This window comes from Lutjanus erythropterus, chromosome 18 (genome assembly GCF_056507025.1).
Source record: "Lutjanus erythropterus isolate fLutEry1 chromosome 18, fLutEry1.hap2, whole genome shotgun sequence".
NCBI classification, from domain to species: Eukaryota; Metazoa; Chordata; class Actinopteri; order Lutjaniformes; family Lutjanidae; genus Lutjanus; species Lutjanus erythropterus.
Genome location: NC_139334.1, coordinates 11,955,360 through 11,972,974, shown reverse-complemented (window position 1 = coordinate 11,972,974; position 17,615 = coordinate 11,955,360). Strand labels below are relative to the sequence as shown.

The 17,615-nt window shown below is 42.2% G+C and overlaps 1 protein-coding gene across 5 annotated transcripts; it reads right to left on the bottom strand.

Annotated features, from left to right (window-relative positions):
• Window positions 1-1,183: 1,183 nt before the first annotated feature.
• On the bottom strand, window positions 1,184-17,387 carry LOC146310721 (proline-rich membrane anchor 1-like). 5 transcript variants are annotated; one of them, XM_084742914.1, is made up of 6 exons: window positions 15,726-17,387; window positions 14,783-14,924; window positions 11,913-12,045; window positions 4,677-4,777; window positions 3,348-3,424; window positions 1,184-2,747 (listed from the first exon to the last, which is right to left on the bottom strand). In XM_084742914.1, exons 1-5 carry the CDS (start codon window positions 16,005-16,007, stop codon window positions 3,372-3,374), a joined length of 711 nt encoding a protein of 236 aa, XP_084599040.1. In that variant the 5' UTR covers window positions 16,008-17,387; the 3' UTR covers window positions 1,184-2,747; window positions 3,348-3,371. The 5 variants fall into 5 exon arrangements, with proteins under 5 accessions (XP_084599040.1, XP_084599039.1, XP_084599041.1 ...); XM_084742913.1 differs by having other exon boundaries at window positions 1,184-3,424; window positions 15,726-17,376; XM_084742915.1 differs by having other exon boundaries at window positions 1,184-3,424; window positions 4,677-4,774; window positions 15,726-17,375.
• Between the last annotated feature and the right edge of the window lie 228 nt (window positions 17,388-17,615).

The following is a 17,615-nucleotide window of genomic DNA, read 5'->3' as shown; positions in this document are numbered from 1 at the left end:
TTGATTGAGCCCAGAGCTAGCACAATATGTAACCTATAAGTTTCCTTCTTTGCGTCATTAAGCCCCATGGAGTTGAATACGCTTGATAATCGCAGTTCATTAAAGATGCACTGTGTGAGACAGACTGAGAACATGTCCTCCGCTGCGGGGGGCCCAGGAGACACGGCCAGAGCAGCTCAGCCAAAGACATGAACGGCACAACACAGCAGCACAGTGCAGACAGGATGGGCACAGGCTAAATATAACAGTCTGACTTTTATCACCTTTGCCACATACAGAGCAGGGGCTGTATTACACAAACTTTCTACTTTAAGTCTTAAGAGAGGAGAAGGTCTAAGATAGGATTTTTCAAGGTTTGGCTTTACAGAGGCAAACTAAACAAACAGAGGCAAACTAACCTGAATCCTGTCTTATTTTACTTCATCCCATCTCATCTCAGGTTTGGAAATCCTAAACACTCAATCCAACATCACTTATCAACTTTAATGTCTGTTACCTAGCAACCAACACTACTTTTCTCATCTTGGTGAGCTGAACAACATTAAACAATAACATGCTGAATATGCATTGAAACTCAAAAAAACTGAGTAACAGCGATGGGTACCTAACTTCAAGGCAGATTAGTTAGTTGGTTAGAGAAATCCAAAGGCATTCCAAAGGCAGTGTCTCCACTGTGCCCTGCACAGACACAGTGATTAAACAACTGCCATTAGCTACTGTTGGTGAACACTATAATTAGCTACTATTAACAAACACTACCTTTAGGAACTGTTCACGAATACTACCAATGACTACTGATACCTTACACTAACATTAGTGAACACTACCATTAGCTAGTAAATAAATTAGCTACTACTACAGGTAGAAGGGTGGAAATTAGGACTACTTAACATTTATCCTAAAGTTAGGAGAGTTTATTTAAGATTTTATGAAGTTAGGATGCTTGTGTAATACGCTTTTCCTATATTAAGTTAGGATACGAATGTTGACTTGGGGAACTTTTCACCTGCAATGGCTTATTTCCCAAACAAGGTCCAAATCCTAATTACAGTGGTTACCAAACAGTTAAAATAGGATCTGCAAATCAGGAACTTTCTGTAATATGGCCCCAGTTTGTGCGTCTTAGCATAACAACAGATTTCTGCACAAATACAGTATCTCTTTAAACACAATAGACTGTAGCTCTGTTGTTATGTACAGTTTTATTTACAACTGAAAAACTCAGCAATGAAATCAACTTATGCACATCTTTCTATCTGTTTGGTATAATGCATAAATTGTGTATGTACTATTGATTGCCATATATACATTAATGGCTTGCTCCATCAACATGACAACATTGACATAATTCTAAATGGTAGCACATTGTTTAAGTTTTACCATGTATAAACATATGTTCTGTTACACTGTACATTAATTAACAGTCCAGAAGGCAGATATTTAAATATCAATATTTACATTCATGCATCCATCATTTCTCTCATATAGGTACATGGTGGGGTATACTGTTAGCTAATAACCTGTGCATGTTTAGATGCAAGCATGTGTTTTTCCAAATTTCCACAGTTTAGCCAATATCTATACTTAACTGACAGCCACAGAGTACAGCCCACTCTCACTGAGTACACTCATCAGCATGCACACTCACAGACAGACATACACACACGCTCACGCACACACGCACACATGCACACACTCACACACACACACGCACGCAGATGTAATGTAAAAAAAAAAAAAATTTAAAAGAAGCAGAGCAGCGTTGAGTGATGCTCCAGTTCAGCTCGGTTGTGTTTTTCCAGCGGGGATGTGGAGGATGCCTGTGACAGCACTGAGTCACACACATCCCTGCTGAGGCCATCCTCTACATGCAACCTGATCTCTGGCTATTGGCTAAGTCTCCTGTCTCTCACCAGTCACAAGGTCAGTCCTGGGCTCATGTCCCCTGTTTCTATAGCGATGGGCTAAGCCCTTCTTGACAGATAGAAAAATTAAGATTGTCAAATCCAAACATAACACTGCTGAAGGCATCTAGCTGACCCCAGGACTCCGAAACAACAAGATTTAACCAAATAACTCGTGATAGCAGGTTTAACTTTTGTTGGGGTCGTCTTGCTTTGAGTTAACAAATTAAAAAAAAAAAGATGGGGCTGGCACATGATGCAGCACAGAAATAATGTTTGGAGAACACACATTCACATAGCACATCATAGAGACCCCTGACTCTTTAGCTGAAGTCTCAGGGAAACAGAGAAAAGCATATCAAACACCCAGAGACAAAGCAACTGATACCAAAAACTCTTTGCAGAGCAAGCGTGTTTTCTGCATCAGTGTCTCAACAAACTGACAGCAGGCTTAAAGCATTGGAGCATCACAAATGAATTATATGGTTTATAAATTATTCACTTAAAAAACAGAGCTATCAAGAAATAAAATGAATTCATCAAGATGTTCAAGAGTTGTAAAGATGTGAGTAACTTACAAGAGTTTCTTTCTCTTTTAAGTAGAAAAATAAATTCAAAAGGTAGATAAGTAAATAAATAGAGCAAATAAAATCAATGGATGACTGAAGTATATTACATTGAGCCTCTTCGGTGGCATTTTTGGCATGGCAAAATAACCAGAACGTCCCATGTTGATGTCGCTGCTCCTCTTTTCTTTGTATGGATTTCTTTAAATTGCATAGTCAGATGAATCCACATCTCAGAGCCAGGACCGACAGTAACATCATGCCTCTCACAGAGCATCTGTCTCAAAAAATGGAGAACAAAAGATGGACAGTGTGTGGATTGGAATATAAAAAACATTGCATTCTCTGTAAAAACTGCATGCACTTTATTTATTGTGTGTGATGGCCTGTCCTGTCTTGCCGCCCATGGGACTGCAGGGGCTGCTGTATTGTCTGTTGTTCCATTGCAGATGTCAACAGTGTGTGAGGTCTGGATCTGCGGCAGACTGGCAGACAGTCCCTCTCCAGCCAGCAGCCAACCAGCCTGTCAGCAACACTTGCTGTTACTAAGAGCATAATGTTCAGCCTGCTGTGCCACTTTCAACACCATGGGGGTTTGTGGATTTTTCTCTCCGTCCTTTCTGCCTTGATTTTTTTTTCCTTCTTCCATCTTTTACTGCTCCTCTTGAGCTGAATGGTGTCTTCAGTCCGGGCAACATGCCAAGCAAAGAGGGAAGGTTTACCTATTCGAAAACCTTGGGTTAAAACCCAGTAGCATTTCTGGGCGAGAAGGGGTTGTTGTTCGTGGGGAGGGGGGCGGGGGAGGTGAGAGACGGTAATTGTGATGTCACATCCTGCATCTACCAGGAGACAGTCTATACCACAGTGTTGTTCGTACCCATGGCCTTCTTGTTACGGATGCTCATGGCATATTCCCCGCGACTCGTCCCGTTCTCCTCTTTTCGTAGTGGTTTCCTGCGAATAAACATTTTCATATAGTGAGGACAGGAGATATGATATTATTTACAGGCCATGTCATTAAAGGGATAGTTCAGATTTTTTCAATTGGGGTTATTTGAGGTACTTATCGATAGTCAGTGTGCAAAAAAGTCCACCTAAAAAACACTGGTTGCACTTGTAACAAGTAACAAGCTCTAGTTTGTATTAAATTAGACAAAAACTAGAAATAATATGTTCTTTATTTGTCAGTACACAAACACAGCTATACTCTAATTATACACATACAACCAACAGTACACTAATAAGATGTAACAAGCCATGCTCTGTATCAAATTACACAAAAACTACAATAGACAAAAGACAATATCAGACACTTTATCACTTATTAGACATTCTTAGAGTGAAATCTTGGATACATTACAACCTTCTTTGACTGCTCCTATACAATTTGCCAACTTCTTTGATCAAATCACATTATCTGCCTATAGTATTAGAATAAGTCTGTGCAGTCACCCATGACAAAATATTCTTCTACCTCTCTAAGTTTGGCCTTTGCTTGGTAGAGCTGATTCACATATTGTTTTTAAATGATGAAGTAGCAGATATTTGATTCTGCTTTAGTTTACAGTACAGTTCTGTTGTAATGTGTCCATAATCACCCTCTAATAAAGGGTCTAATTGAGGGTCTAACATAGGCAAATAAAGAATATATCATTTCCAGTTTTTGCCTAATGTGATACAAAGTATGTTACATCTTACCTGTATACTGTAAAATAAAGTGTGATCAAAAAATCAATATCAGTTTAAGTGTATAGAAAATTTTCACAGCTTTACGTTGCTGTCAGAGAGCCTTATCTGATGGAAACCACCTTCACATAAGTTGAATATTGCTCTTTCCAGACAAAAAAAAACTGAAACCCGTAATTTACTTTGCAAAACACAGGAGCTGCGGGTCTACCACACTGCCTCAATCTGTTCACTGGTTTGTGTTATTGTGTGACTTTGGTGTTTTAAAAGGATAGCTTGGATTCAATGAAGTCACGTAACAAGACAAACAAACTACCAGATCAAGGCAGCAGTAAACCAGCGACTCCTGAGTTCAGTGAGTTTAGAGAGAGCGATATTTGGCTTTTATAAGGGCTTTTTCTATCAGATGAGGCTGTCTGACAGCAAAATAAAGCCATGAAAATATTCTAAACATTGCACTTGTACACTTAAACTGATATAGATTTTTTTAGGTGGACCTTTTTTTAAGTGGCTAAAATACCTTTTGTTGCTGACCCTGTCCACAGCAGTTCAGCAGTCTTAGCTTCTGTGCTGGTGCCGCTCTCCGCTTCTCCAAACTCGGGGTGTGCCGACCGCCATCTACTGTAGGCAATGCTATCGATAAGTACCTCATACAACCCCACTTCAAAAAAAAAAATCAGAACTATGCCTTTAAACAGAGATTCTAGCCTGTTAACCTTTAGGCTGATTTGATTTCACAGGCTGCTCTGGGTGGATGTGCTGGTCTCAGCGATCCTTTCTAATAAGCTCAATGTTCAAAGGTCACTTTTACAAGGAGACAGGAGGCATAGATACATTGCAACACAGGGGATAAGGCAATTACCTTCTCTGACTGGTAGATGCAATCATCCCTCTAAGTAATGAGTATGTGTGTGGCTGTCAAAACAACTTGGGAATAACACTGATACATAACCTCCTGGAGAAATTCCCCCTCAACACTGGTTGCACTGTAATACTCTAATATTTCTGAGTGTGTTCTGGTGCAAAATAAAGCTGCAACACATGATCCCCGTGCTGCTACTGGCCTGTGAAGAGCAGTATCATTCAATACAGCCCTTTTCATGCACTCCTTGATGCCTCTGTGGTTATTATATTTGTCCAGTGTACTGTGGCTTCTGCACCGACCCCCTCAGCTGCTCTCCCTTGCTCGGGCTTATGTAACTCAGAGACAGATCTGAATACAGTTAGTACAGTCATTGTCCCACTCAACACTGTACAGTGCCTTCATTGCCACAGAGGACCCTTGAGCGACATCTTAGCTCAGTGTCTCCTCTCCTCTGAAAGCCCTGGCTGGCCAGTCCAACTTTGACGAACAGTCATTCCCAGTCCAGTCCAGCACAAATCTTTTTCCCTTCCCGACCGTCTTGCGGAGAGGGAATCCTTACACGGTGAAATGAGCTCATACGTGACATAATGTAATCCAATGCAACAGGCCTACAAGGAAAAGTATGTTTCTTAAGGGACAGTTCACCCCAAAATCTAAAATGCATCCTTTTACTATTACTTGTAGTGATATTTATCCATCCAGTTTTTTGAGGTGAGTTGCAGAGTTTGGGAGATATCGGGTGTAAAGTGTAGAGTTGTCTGCCCTCTCTTGAAATATAATAGAACTAGATTGCACTCGGCTTGTGGGGCTCAAAGCACAAAAAAAAAAAAAAAAAAAAACATTTGAAAGAGTCAACAGAAATGCCTCTTTCCAGAAGTCATCGCCTGGTACTCCAAATAATCCACAGACCTTGTTGGGAGCAATTTCATGGAAGAACTATTTTCTGTCTACTTAAATACATCTGCCAACTGTATCACTGCACAGAAGAAAGTGTGCATCTACTCATGAAAGGGAGGCTTGTGCTCTGGACAGTGCAGGATGTAAACATTTGTGGCATCCTCCTCGGCTGCACTGTAAGGTTAACACTACTGAACTAGCTAGCAAAGGAGTGTGGGTGTACTGACTGGGTCTGATTTCAGGAAAGAGTGCCATCTAGTTCCATTACATTCAAGAAAAGGCAGACATCTCTCCAGTTGATATCTCCAAAACTCGTCAAAACATTCTACATGGATAAATAGGCCAGAGGCCAAAATATGCATTTTTGATTTTAGAGTGAACTGTCTCTCAAGTTTATTGTTTGTTTTTTGTTGAGAATCTATCAGATGGGAGGATAACATTTTTAAATAGACTATGTAACTTCTGAAAAAGAAATAACACACACTCTTACAAATAAAAAGCAACACGACACTATACAACACTTTGGTTTCACTGCTAAGGTCATAGTAATTATTATAGGGTTCATATTACACACATTTACTGAGGAGCTTATAACTAGTTTGACTATTATTTACAAGTTTCAGATAAAACATATTTCATTAAATGTATCTGTGTTTTTCCATATGGAAGCAGGACTCCACATTTTAGCACATGCCATCACATAATTGCCACTTGTGTGGCCACAGTGGCCAAGGTTCAGCAAACGATTCATACAGTAGCATTCAGACAGCATTTTGTGCTGTTGTCATGTTATTGTGTTATATTCTTTCTGCTATGCTTTGACAGTGTTTCTGTTATTATATCCATGAATTCAAACCCCTACCATTCAGCTGAATCAAAATCTTTGACAAGATGTCAGTTAAAATGCATCATGCATGCATACACCGCAAGCTTGAAAACAGCAGCTTTTATCATATGCCTAGCACACTGAATTGCATTACAGTCCATGTCCCCATGTCTATTTACACAGATGTCATCTAAGACTGTATAATAAAAATATTTCTCTAGAATGTAACACGATTGATATGAATATTTCTGCATGTTGGGATGTTCAATTAGGAAGGGTACTTTTCTTGCACATGCTCATTTTCCGCTCGCTGTCAACTCAATTTGTCAGCTGTCTTTTTCCGTTGCTCCCATACACTTAAGCCAATCTGATTTCACCACACCTGTTAAACAAGCATCTTGTTGCTGTCAGGTTTTAAAACTGTTCCTGTCTTGGCTGTTTTTCAGCTGTCATTTCAGCGCTCTGTGAGCCACCTCCTGTGCTCATCAGAGCTCCTCAGAAATCCTGCTCAGCGTAACTCCATCCAGTTTTTCATTTGAAGATACACCAGGGAAACTTTCATCTGTCAACAAAATCACTCTCAGGATCTTTGCCAGTCTTTAAAAGATTTCAACGCAATGAAATAAAATCACAAAGGGGTCTAAATTATAAACACTCAGTATGCCTCCTCTGTAGCTGCTAGCGACATGACAATAGGGTTAGCAGTTTCAGTTTATCTGTCAGCCCACCACTTTGGGACAGACTGAAATATCAACAACTGACAAACTGATTGCCATAAAACATTCATGGTCCTCAGAGGATGAAACCTGGTGATCCCCTGACTTTTTTTTTTCCACATACTAACTCTCCTTACTTTTAACTGAAGCTTCTTGTACATTTAGCCTTCTTTGCCATTTTATAGTTTCAGATTAATTATGATATTTGTGTGATTTTGGAGTGTCACATATGAGCAAAATGATAGATCTTTTCAGTCATATTGATATGAAGTAACACACAGGTTTAATTAAAGAAATTAATGAATTTCCTGTTCCATTTAGTGTAGCAGAGCCTTTCAAGTAAGCCATCATACATAATAGCCTGCTATTTTGTGTCAAAATGGCTGCTGTGGAAAAAGTTTGATTATTAATAACTGCATTTAATCTATGTTGGTTGGGTTTGCTGGCCGTGATGTAAGTGAATGGCTCTTGAGCAAAGTTGTAAACAAAACGTCATCAGATGATGACTAAGCCTTGGGACTGGGGGACTCTGTCAGCTGGGAGGGGTCACACAGCTCAGGACACCAGGGATACATGCTGGCCATGTAGGACAGAAGCCGCTGGCTGTGTCCCTGTGGGACGCGGGGAAAGCCTCAAAAAGGAAACTGTCCAGCCTCAGGGTGGAAGCATATTTTGCTGTGGGGGAGATGATTGGCTGATTGGCTGCAGCAAGGGGAGTTGGGATATACCAAAGTTTTCTCTAAGGGACAGATGGCATTGTTTACAGCCAGTCTGGGAGTTCTTCTACTTGAAATAGAAACTCAGCGGGGTCGATATTCGTTTAACGTTATGCAACGTCCTCACGGCTCACTAATGATTTCCATTCTGAATACTTTTGACAGGTCAGTATTTCATCTGCTGTAAAATGCTGTTTGACACTGGTGATCTATAGCCTGCTGGAAGGCGCCTCGGCCCTGTTTATTTCTCCCAGGATGTAATCTCTGCTCAGACTGACCATGTCGCTTTGGGCCGCCACACAGGGCAGAGCACTAGGGCCCCAAACCGACCTCTACCCAGGCCTTCAATAATAGATGCCATGCTGTTGACACATGGCAGGTGGCAACACAACACTTCACAGGTTAGATGAATATTTCATATCAAAGCTGTGCAATCACAGCACACTTTCCTGTTTGAAGTTTGGGGAATGGATCATGGCGAAATTGGGACATGTGTTGAGCTGTTTACAATTACTCCAGCCATCTGGAAATTAGAGTAACATGCTATGGTTCAAAGAAAACGCATTAAAAAACAGACTGTAGGAATCTGTCACCAGTTTTGATGCTGCTGGTAGAGTCATTTTGAAAATAAAACAGATGAGATTAATAATGAATTAGTAAATATTGGATTTTAAACCATTTTGTCTGACAAGCATTTTCCTATTATTGCATCCGTGGTCGGGTATTTTGGATATACTTTATTGCCCTTGGACGGCACCAGCTGTGATGTATTATCTGTCTTTGGACAAGCCTCCCAGAGCGGTAAGTGATTGGGAAAAGCATCTAGCTTCATTAGTCAGTTGGTTTGAGTTTTGTTTGTTTTGGCTTCTTGGATGGCTGACAGCCTGGACTGCAGCATCATGTCTTTTGCTTTGGATGGCACAGCAACACTGAAACGCAGCGTGTGTCTGAATCCTCTTCTCTATGCTTGCACACACCAGCCTCCCTGGTGCTGCGGACGCTGAATAGAATTGTATGGAAGTGTTTTTTTCCTCTCCAGCCCCTTTGCTTCTGACAGATGACTGGCAGACAAAGATTATAAAAAATAACAAAAGGCCAGGAGGGCTGGGACCCGCAGAGCTAGCTCCTCTGCTGTCTGTGGTGCTCAGGCCCTGGCCCTCGGCCAGCTGATTTTCATTGGGAAAGCCCGGAGCACTGAGGGGCTGGAAGGGCTATATATAACTGGCTGTGTTTTTCTCACTGACAAACCCTCTCTCACATTGTTATTGACTAAGACGCTCAATTACTGCCTTTGCTTGCCTTGCTAGACAACATTTTTTGTCCTTTTCCGCTGTGTTGTTTCCTCTCCTCTTCCTCTCAGGAACGATGGATGATTAGAGCATCCATGACAAATGTTAAAGGAATCACATCTTCCCCTGAACAGCTATCCTATTGGCTGGTGACTAATGAATGTCTAATGAGGCCAGTCTGGCTGGACCTGAGTATTTTTCCCTTCTCATTCAGAGTGGAGGGCAGCTTGGCGTGGCACAAAGTCTGCAGTCTAGAGCCCACAGAGCTTCAGGACACGACCCGCTTGCATGTATAAAAGATGTGGCCTGCGACTGAATGACTGCGCAAATTAATTCATAAATAATGACTTGGGTTTGGGGCTAGAGCCCGTATTGCAACAACACTTTCCTACCACTGCTGCATTAAAAAAGGTGCCCCTTGGCTACACAGGGGGCTGGAGAATTGCCATAATGAATTCCTGAGCCAACCACCCATTACTTCCGCTGCCTGACTTTGCCTATTTGTTGTTTAAAGAAAGGAGAAATAGAGTTCTGCTGAGGAAAGCCATATCTGGCGTGCAGGCTTAATACACTTCCATAAATATAATAAGGTATGATACTAAATCAGTCTAAATACACATAAATAAAACATAGAAGTGGCTCCCTAATTTAGTGTACACACATCTGTGGCTGCTCTCACATGGGTGTGTGTGAGAGTCAATGTTTATGCCATATTTTATAGACTGTGTAAATATGCCAGGATGATGTATATATTTATGTAAAGATGTTGTGTGTTTATGGATGGGTGCACAGTACCCCCTGCATGCCTCTCTTTTAGTGCATGTGCATTTCTTTGCACGATGTGGATGGACGTGTGTGTGTTTGTTAAATGTCTGCGAACATTAACGTGGATGTCAGAGTGCATGTGTGACACCGTGCTGCCTGAATGTCACACACAGAGAATTGGGTCTGGGTTGTGCTGCGGGCTAAAACCTCATGCAGCCTTTTCTCTAATAAGCCAAATGGGGGAAAACAGTCCCTGCTGCAACAGTGGCGTCTTGGGATTCCTCCGCTCGCCTCTCTGCTTTCACTTTCATGAACCCAGCTGCCATTCTGGGGGGCTTTAGACACTTATGCAAATGAAACAAAGTAAAACACAATATTGTAAAGTCAGCTCATCATGCACCTCAATTAATTAATTTAGAATATACTGTGTTTCTGGGTGACTCAGTGTAGTGGATCTTCCTCACTGACATTTACAACCTATTCCATTATCTAACCTCTGACCTCGCAGTGACCCAGCAGGGTGATGACAGGGTCATCGCAGCCTCCTGCGTCACTCACTCACGAAGCCAGGAGAGATAATTTAGCCTCCCGTGAGTCAAATTACACATGATATGTTGAGTAGCCTGGCGGTGACAGTTCCTATTTCAATTTGTCATCACTTTAAAATATTACAGAGATTCTTAAGAGTGTGATTGATTTAAAGGTCCAGTGTGTAAGATTTACAGGGATTAATGGGCAGAATATAGCAGAAATGGAAGATAATATTCAGAGGTGTGTTTTAATTTATGTATAATCACCTGAAAATAGACTTATAACATCATGACTGTGTCACAGTGTCAAATGGAGGTAAAACAAAGGAAAAGATGGAGGCAAACACGGATCACCTCAGAGTAGAAGGCCACATAACCAAGCAAAAATATCTTACTGTCTTGTTTTGTGCCAGAACTGCATACCAGCTGCCACTACCAGTCAAAAAAATCAAAAACAGCTATGGTTAAACGGAATGAGATGAAAGGTTTGGACTGAGGCTGTCATCAAAAAAATGTAGCAGACACTTCATATTGGGTATGGTTAACAAAGTATTCTTTGTTGTAGGTACTGATAACATTACATGTCTAAAGGTTTGTTGTGTTCAACTAATCAGAAATTAGGGAACAAGGAGGAGTGGGTGATTTCTCGCCTAACATTAGCTCTTTTAGAGCATTAGCTAACGTCATTAGCTAATTGTGTGGCCAGAGACAAAACACAGAAGAAACTGTTGACATGTAGTACTGAAAAGGTGCAATGATTATTGTTGAAAGATCAACCATCCACTGAGTGAGTGCGTATGGGTCGGCTAATCTGAGCCCAGTGGTTAATGTGAAAAATATGTTGTGTTTTCGCTTCTTTAGAATGAACTCATTACATTACAGAGGGAGAGGGTTCCCTTTCACAGAAGCCTCCACGTTGTACTGTCATGTTTCCACAGTATCCTAGAACAGACAAACCAAACACTGGTTCTAGATACGGCCTTTCGTGTTGTGTGCGTGTTTTTGTGGCCAAAGTTGTTTCTCCTACATGCTTGGAAGGGGAGGGTGAGACAGGGTGTTTTGCAATTTGCAAGCTCACTGCTAGATGCCGCTAAATCCTACACACTGGTCCTTTAACAGAAAGTAAGATACGGGCATTAAAAGGCTTCCAACCTCTTGATGGCCTTGTAGCAGATGATGATGGCTGAGAGGAGGAAGACAACTGAGGCACAGCCCACCGTTCCAAGCACTATAATGTCCATCTCCATCCACCAGGGCCTCACCAAGGGCACGATGGGCTCTGCCACTTCAAAAGAACAGAAGAAGAGGGGGCAGGAGAAGAGAGAGGTTTGGAGGCAGAAGAGAATGAATAAAATGCATTTCAGGGCTGCAAATAACAATCATGGTTACTGTTGGTTAATCTGTTGATCATTTTCTTGATAAATTAATTAGTTGTTTGGTCTATAAAATGTAAGAAAATTGGTAATCAGATGATGTCCTCAGATGCCTTGTCTTGTCCAAAAAACAAAGATATTCCATTTACTGTCACAGAAGATGTAAGAAACCAGAAAATATTCACATTTGAGAAACTGAAATTTGAGAATTTTGACTTTTCTTTACTTAAAAATACCCTCAAACCAATTAACTGACTATCAAAATAGTTGGCGATTAATTTGAGAGTTGACACTGAATCAATCATCCAATTAATTTTTGCAGCTCTAATGTATTTAGCTAAATAAATCAGATAAATCAGGTCTAAATCAAGCAAACATTTACTATTCAGATCACTGACTCAAGTCTTATTAATAGATCCTCTGTGATTGCATTATACAACACAATAATAGAGCAGCATGGAGGTGATTTTCCTCACTGCGCTCTGAGTTGTGAAGTCGCTGTGTCCTCGCCTGTTCTGTAGGTCTTAGGTTCAACGTTCAAAGATATCCAAGCCGACACCATGAATCATTTAAGGTCTCGTCAGCCTTCCTTACACCAGCACTCTTGTCCACACCAATTACTGTTGCAGGAAACCTCCTGCTCTTTCCACATTAGATCCGTGGAGTAAGACCACTCACCAGGAATGTTGAATAACATTATGTGCATCAGCAACTTCGTGTCTGTAATGCAGAACTTTCCTCCTCTCTTTCTGCAGCGTTTGATGCTCTCCCACCATCTATAAATCAGTTTAGTCATGTGCATATCTATCTATATGAATGCTGGTTTGTTCCAGTTTCATGCTCCTGAGAAAATACACCGCACTGGATACACAATAACAGACTTGTAACTCCTGCATTTACAGTTACGTTGTTATGAATGAGAGGAAGGGTTTACACCATAGCAACAAATACTCCTTGGTAATGCTTGAGACTATTTTCCAACACAGCACATCTCTATGAAGCAAAATAACAAGGCACGGCTCTCCCCAGTACAGCACACCACGTCATAAGTCACTATGAATTTAAAAGCTCCTCTCAGCCAAACTTCCATTTTAATCCTGCGTTTTGTCAACGGCTGTAGGATTTAATTCAGTCTGTGGTAAGGATCGACTTCATTGTGATAAAGCGCACTCCTTTGAAGGACTTCCGAAACCATTTTTAGCACAAGCAGACTTACTTAACATTGCCAATTTTTCCACTTTTTTAAAAGATAGATAAGGTCTCAGTCATTGTCCCAGTTTTTCACGCTAGCTATGCATATTCATTGCATTTTTAAAGACTACAGTGTAAAGCAAAATTTCTGCAAATTGGGCTGAACTGAAGGGATATCAAGATAATTATGCGCCTGTATAGATTAAATTGAGAACTGAAGGAAAAAACTCCCTTTAAGTGAATTATTCATGGTGTCTCCACCCCCTGCAAATATTTCTCTGTAAAGCTGAAAGGGAATAAAAATTGGCCTGCTTATCATATTTATGGTAACATACTGGCGTTTATGGAGGCATCAAACGCAGTAGATGCAGCGTTCCACTCATGCGTTGGCTGCAATTGGGCATTCAAACCCCCACTTTAGCTTCCAGTCAGATGGTCATGGCAGCATTTACGCAGTGGCCAACATTCACAGAAGGGTCTATGACTCTTGATTCATAGGTGGCTCACACATGGTGAGTCAGGGGTTGGAAAAGGGGACTCAAGGTCCATTTAAATCGACCAGACAGAAAAAAATCACTGGAACTGATTGATTAAAACCTTTACACTGCTGTCTGTTGAGACTTTAATGATTAACTGCTCCTCCCTACTCATAATATTAAGGGCTCAGGGTGAGTGATTCTAAAGAGTCACAGTAATAGCTCAGAATGGCTGCATCATCAGCAACGCCTGTCCCATATTTCAGTGCACTGTTCATTAAGGTGCTTGAGACTACATACAAATCATATCAAGTTCTAGCAAGCAGGCTGGTGAAAAATGTTCGCCTATCTGTCAGAGGATTTACCATCTCTGAGTGGGACTAAAGAGGGAGTGTCGGCAGGGAAAACTGCCGCAACAGGCAGTGAATCCACACAGGTATACAAGCACTAACACACACGCGCTTATAGCCGGCAGCTCAACTTCAAAAACGAATCTGGAACTACTGGGCTGCTTCATTAGCCCCTTATCTCTATCAAATTAAAGCTAATTTAATTAACTCATCTGTGTTTTAATCAGGGGTCCTCCGGGGGAAACCCTACCACTGAACCACTGAGCTTGGCAGCCCAGCAGGCATGGATTTCACAGGCAGCTGGGTACTCCCCAAGGTCAGACCCGGCATAAATTAGTCCTGTGTTCAGCTGTCAACATCCTGCTGGCTCTATCACACGCACAGAGGCGCACGTGCACAAACTGCGCCCATGCACAGGCTCTCACACAGCAATCTCAGGGGGGGCTTGATGGTTTCTTTAAAAGAAACACTTCACGTCAAAACATTTTCTCCAGACTAGCCAGTTGCTTGACACCTGCGTCTGGCTGGAGTGAGCTCCAACTGTGGGGCAAGAGCAGACTTGAGAGTGAGACAGACCAGACTTCGGGAGCGAGACAGGTGTGAAACCTGGCAGTGCGAGCTGGGAGTCTTACCTGTGGCGCCCAGTAGCCGTGGGGGAGGCGGTGGAGGCGGCGGAGGAGGCAGGGGAGGGTATCTTCGACAGTGGCATGCCAGCTGGCACTGTTCACTAACTTTCTCCGCCACAGTCCGTGAGCATGACCTCTGGAGTTCTCCCTTATGGTGTAGGGAGAGAGAAAGAGGAGAGAGACATTGAAATGACTGAGGCACCGTCCTTCAGTTGCATTACTCACAAGTGCCATCAGCACAACACTGACTGTGCAGCACAAATGGAGATGCTTAAACACTCAGCAGCCTCTTAGTTAGCAGCACTGTGGATATCCTCTCAGCATTCTTTTCATATCGCACAGCTCCAGTGTTGTTGTCACCGCTGGGGCTGCTGCTGTGGATGTAGTACATGCAGAATAGTATCACGTCTATGGCTGCAGCCCGCTCCCTGTAAGAAACCACCCACCAACAGAGTGGGCAGCAGGCTGCCCCGAGGAGTGTGCGTGGGTGGACTTGGAAACTCAAGCAGATCACATTACACATGAACCCTGGCAACACTGTGTGCGTGTGAACAACAGCTCACCACTATCTGTAGGCAGCAGCAGCACAGGGCAGAGGTTAGAATACTCATCACTAACATATGCCTGCTGCAGGGATCCTGGTGGGATAACTGAATATTGTTATCATAAAAACACAGTTGGCTACTCCATGTTCCCACTACAAGAGAGAGATGAGTGTCAGAGCTGTTATTTCTCGTGCCTTTTAGTGGAAACTCTGCACATGCATGCCTAAACACAGGTGTTAGGTGCCCTGGACTGGTGACCTCCACATGCATTATTAATGGCAGCATAATAAAGTGGATAAGTTGCTTGAAAAATATAATTAGTTCCACTGCAAACTCCAGCTACATTAGTGCAACCTCTTCTCATGCGTAAAATGACAAGTGGCGCGCCTGATCATGCTGCTTACCTGGCATGAGAGTAAAAACAGTGAGAGAAGGCAATGACCGAAGAAAAAAGGCCAAAAACTTAAAGTAAATGGCATTAGATCTTGGACCAGCATTCCTCTTGCGCTGTTCTCGAAGATACTAGGCAGCGTTTCCAACAAATGAATGCAGTATACATAGGCTTGAACAGTTTGGGAAATAACCATCCACCCTGTCCACTTCAGCGGCGATATCTGTGACAAGCGTCTCCAGAAATAGTTTATGCCACAATCATTTTCCTCTTGAAATCCCGTTGTCGAGAGCATAGGACAGGCGAGCCGGTGGGAATGAGTCGCAAATCTCGATAATTCACATCTCGGAAAGTAGTTTTTTGCGTATTGGCGCTCGGATAGCGACCTGAATCACGCCGCTATACTCCGTGCAATGTGAGGGCGGTGGATGGCCCGTACCTTACATCCCTCCTCGGCTGCGAGCATGAGTGCAAATGGGCCACTCAAGCCATCGAAGTTGAAGAGAGAAAAAAGAGAAACGGACACAGAGAGAGATCCTCAGGAATACCGTGGGGACGTACTCTCCACAGCGGGATCGCACATCATCCCCTCAACTTATCTAGGCTGAGCGGTGTATGGGCGAGTCCGGAGGGCAGAGCAGAGCGGAGCAGAGCCGAGGGTTAAACTGATGCATCCCCCCCTCTGTGCCAAAATACAGCGGGCTGTTTTATACCGGAGCATCACCGCCCGCCGCGCCGCGCACTTGATGCAGCGCTCACATCAGCTCAATCCTGACAGCGTGTGTGCTCAAAGTCCACACATAGTGAAAAGGAAGGGGGTGTCGGTAATATCAGCTGGGGTTTGTTTGTTATTGTTTATGTTTGTGTTTGATTTTTTTTTTTTGTTTTTATAGTGGTCCAGGCTGAAAGTATTATAAGCCCACAATGCGTGGAGGCGAGTCCGTGCGGATGACGCGTACTAGACCGAATTAAAGTCAAGTGGAGAGAGGAGAGGAGAGAGAGTGCAAGCAAGACGCCTACCGACTGAAAACATTGCCATTCCCATGTTTGATGTGCTGTGTTAGTGTGTGTGCCTGCGAGAACACTCCGTGGTCCAATGTCCCAAAGTAGGCTGAGATAAACAACACTGATGTAACCTGGCATTTACTGTTAATGCTCCACAACAAAGACATTTATGAGATATTTATTGAGCTGTTTATATTTAAAGGCTTTTCTTGTCACTGTTGCCTCTGACACCGTGCTGATAGAAGAAGAAGAAGAGGTGATGCTGTGGGCCAGAGTGCAAAGAAGAATCAGACTGTGATGGGGAGTTTTAAGAGCATAGAGTTGCATAATGTTGTTGGTGGTCTCCACTAGGCAGGCACAGTTATGAAATTACCCCACAGCCCACAGCCATGTACGTGGTACTAGAGAGCCAACGTGACACTCACAGTTAGTTTACTGGGATTTACTAAAACAGTTATTTGACAGTGAGAATAAAACCTGCAACAATTACTCAATTAATTGATTAGTTACCAACTATTCTGACAATCGATTAAACACTTAAAGCAAAAATGTCATTTGCTGGTTCCAGCTTCTTAAATGTGAGGATTTGCTGCTTTTCTTTGTCTTTGATAGATCCTGACAGATATATCAGTAGATTGATATTATCAGCCTGATTTTGGCCTATCACAGCTATCGTGATCTTTATCAGTATCTATATGTTGTTCAATGTGGATCTGTATATAAAAACTTTATTTAAAAGAGAACATAATGCAGATTGTTTGTATGTGTTAGCTTTATAGGCAGCATTTTGTTTGAATCCTTTTTCAGGTTTAACGTATGTGTGTATATATAGATATATATATTTGCACTATTTGTACTTTGTGTGTTTATCATATATCATGATATATCAATATCATAT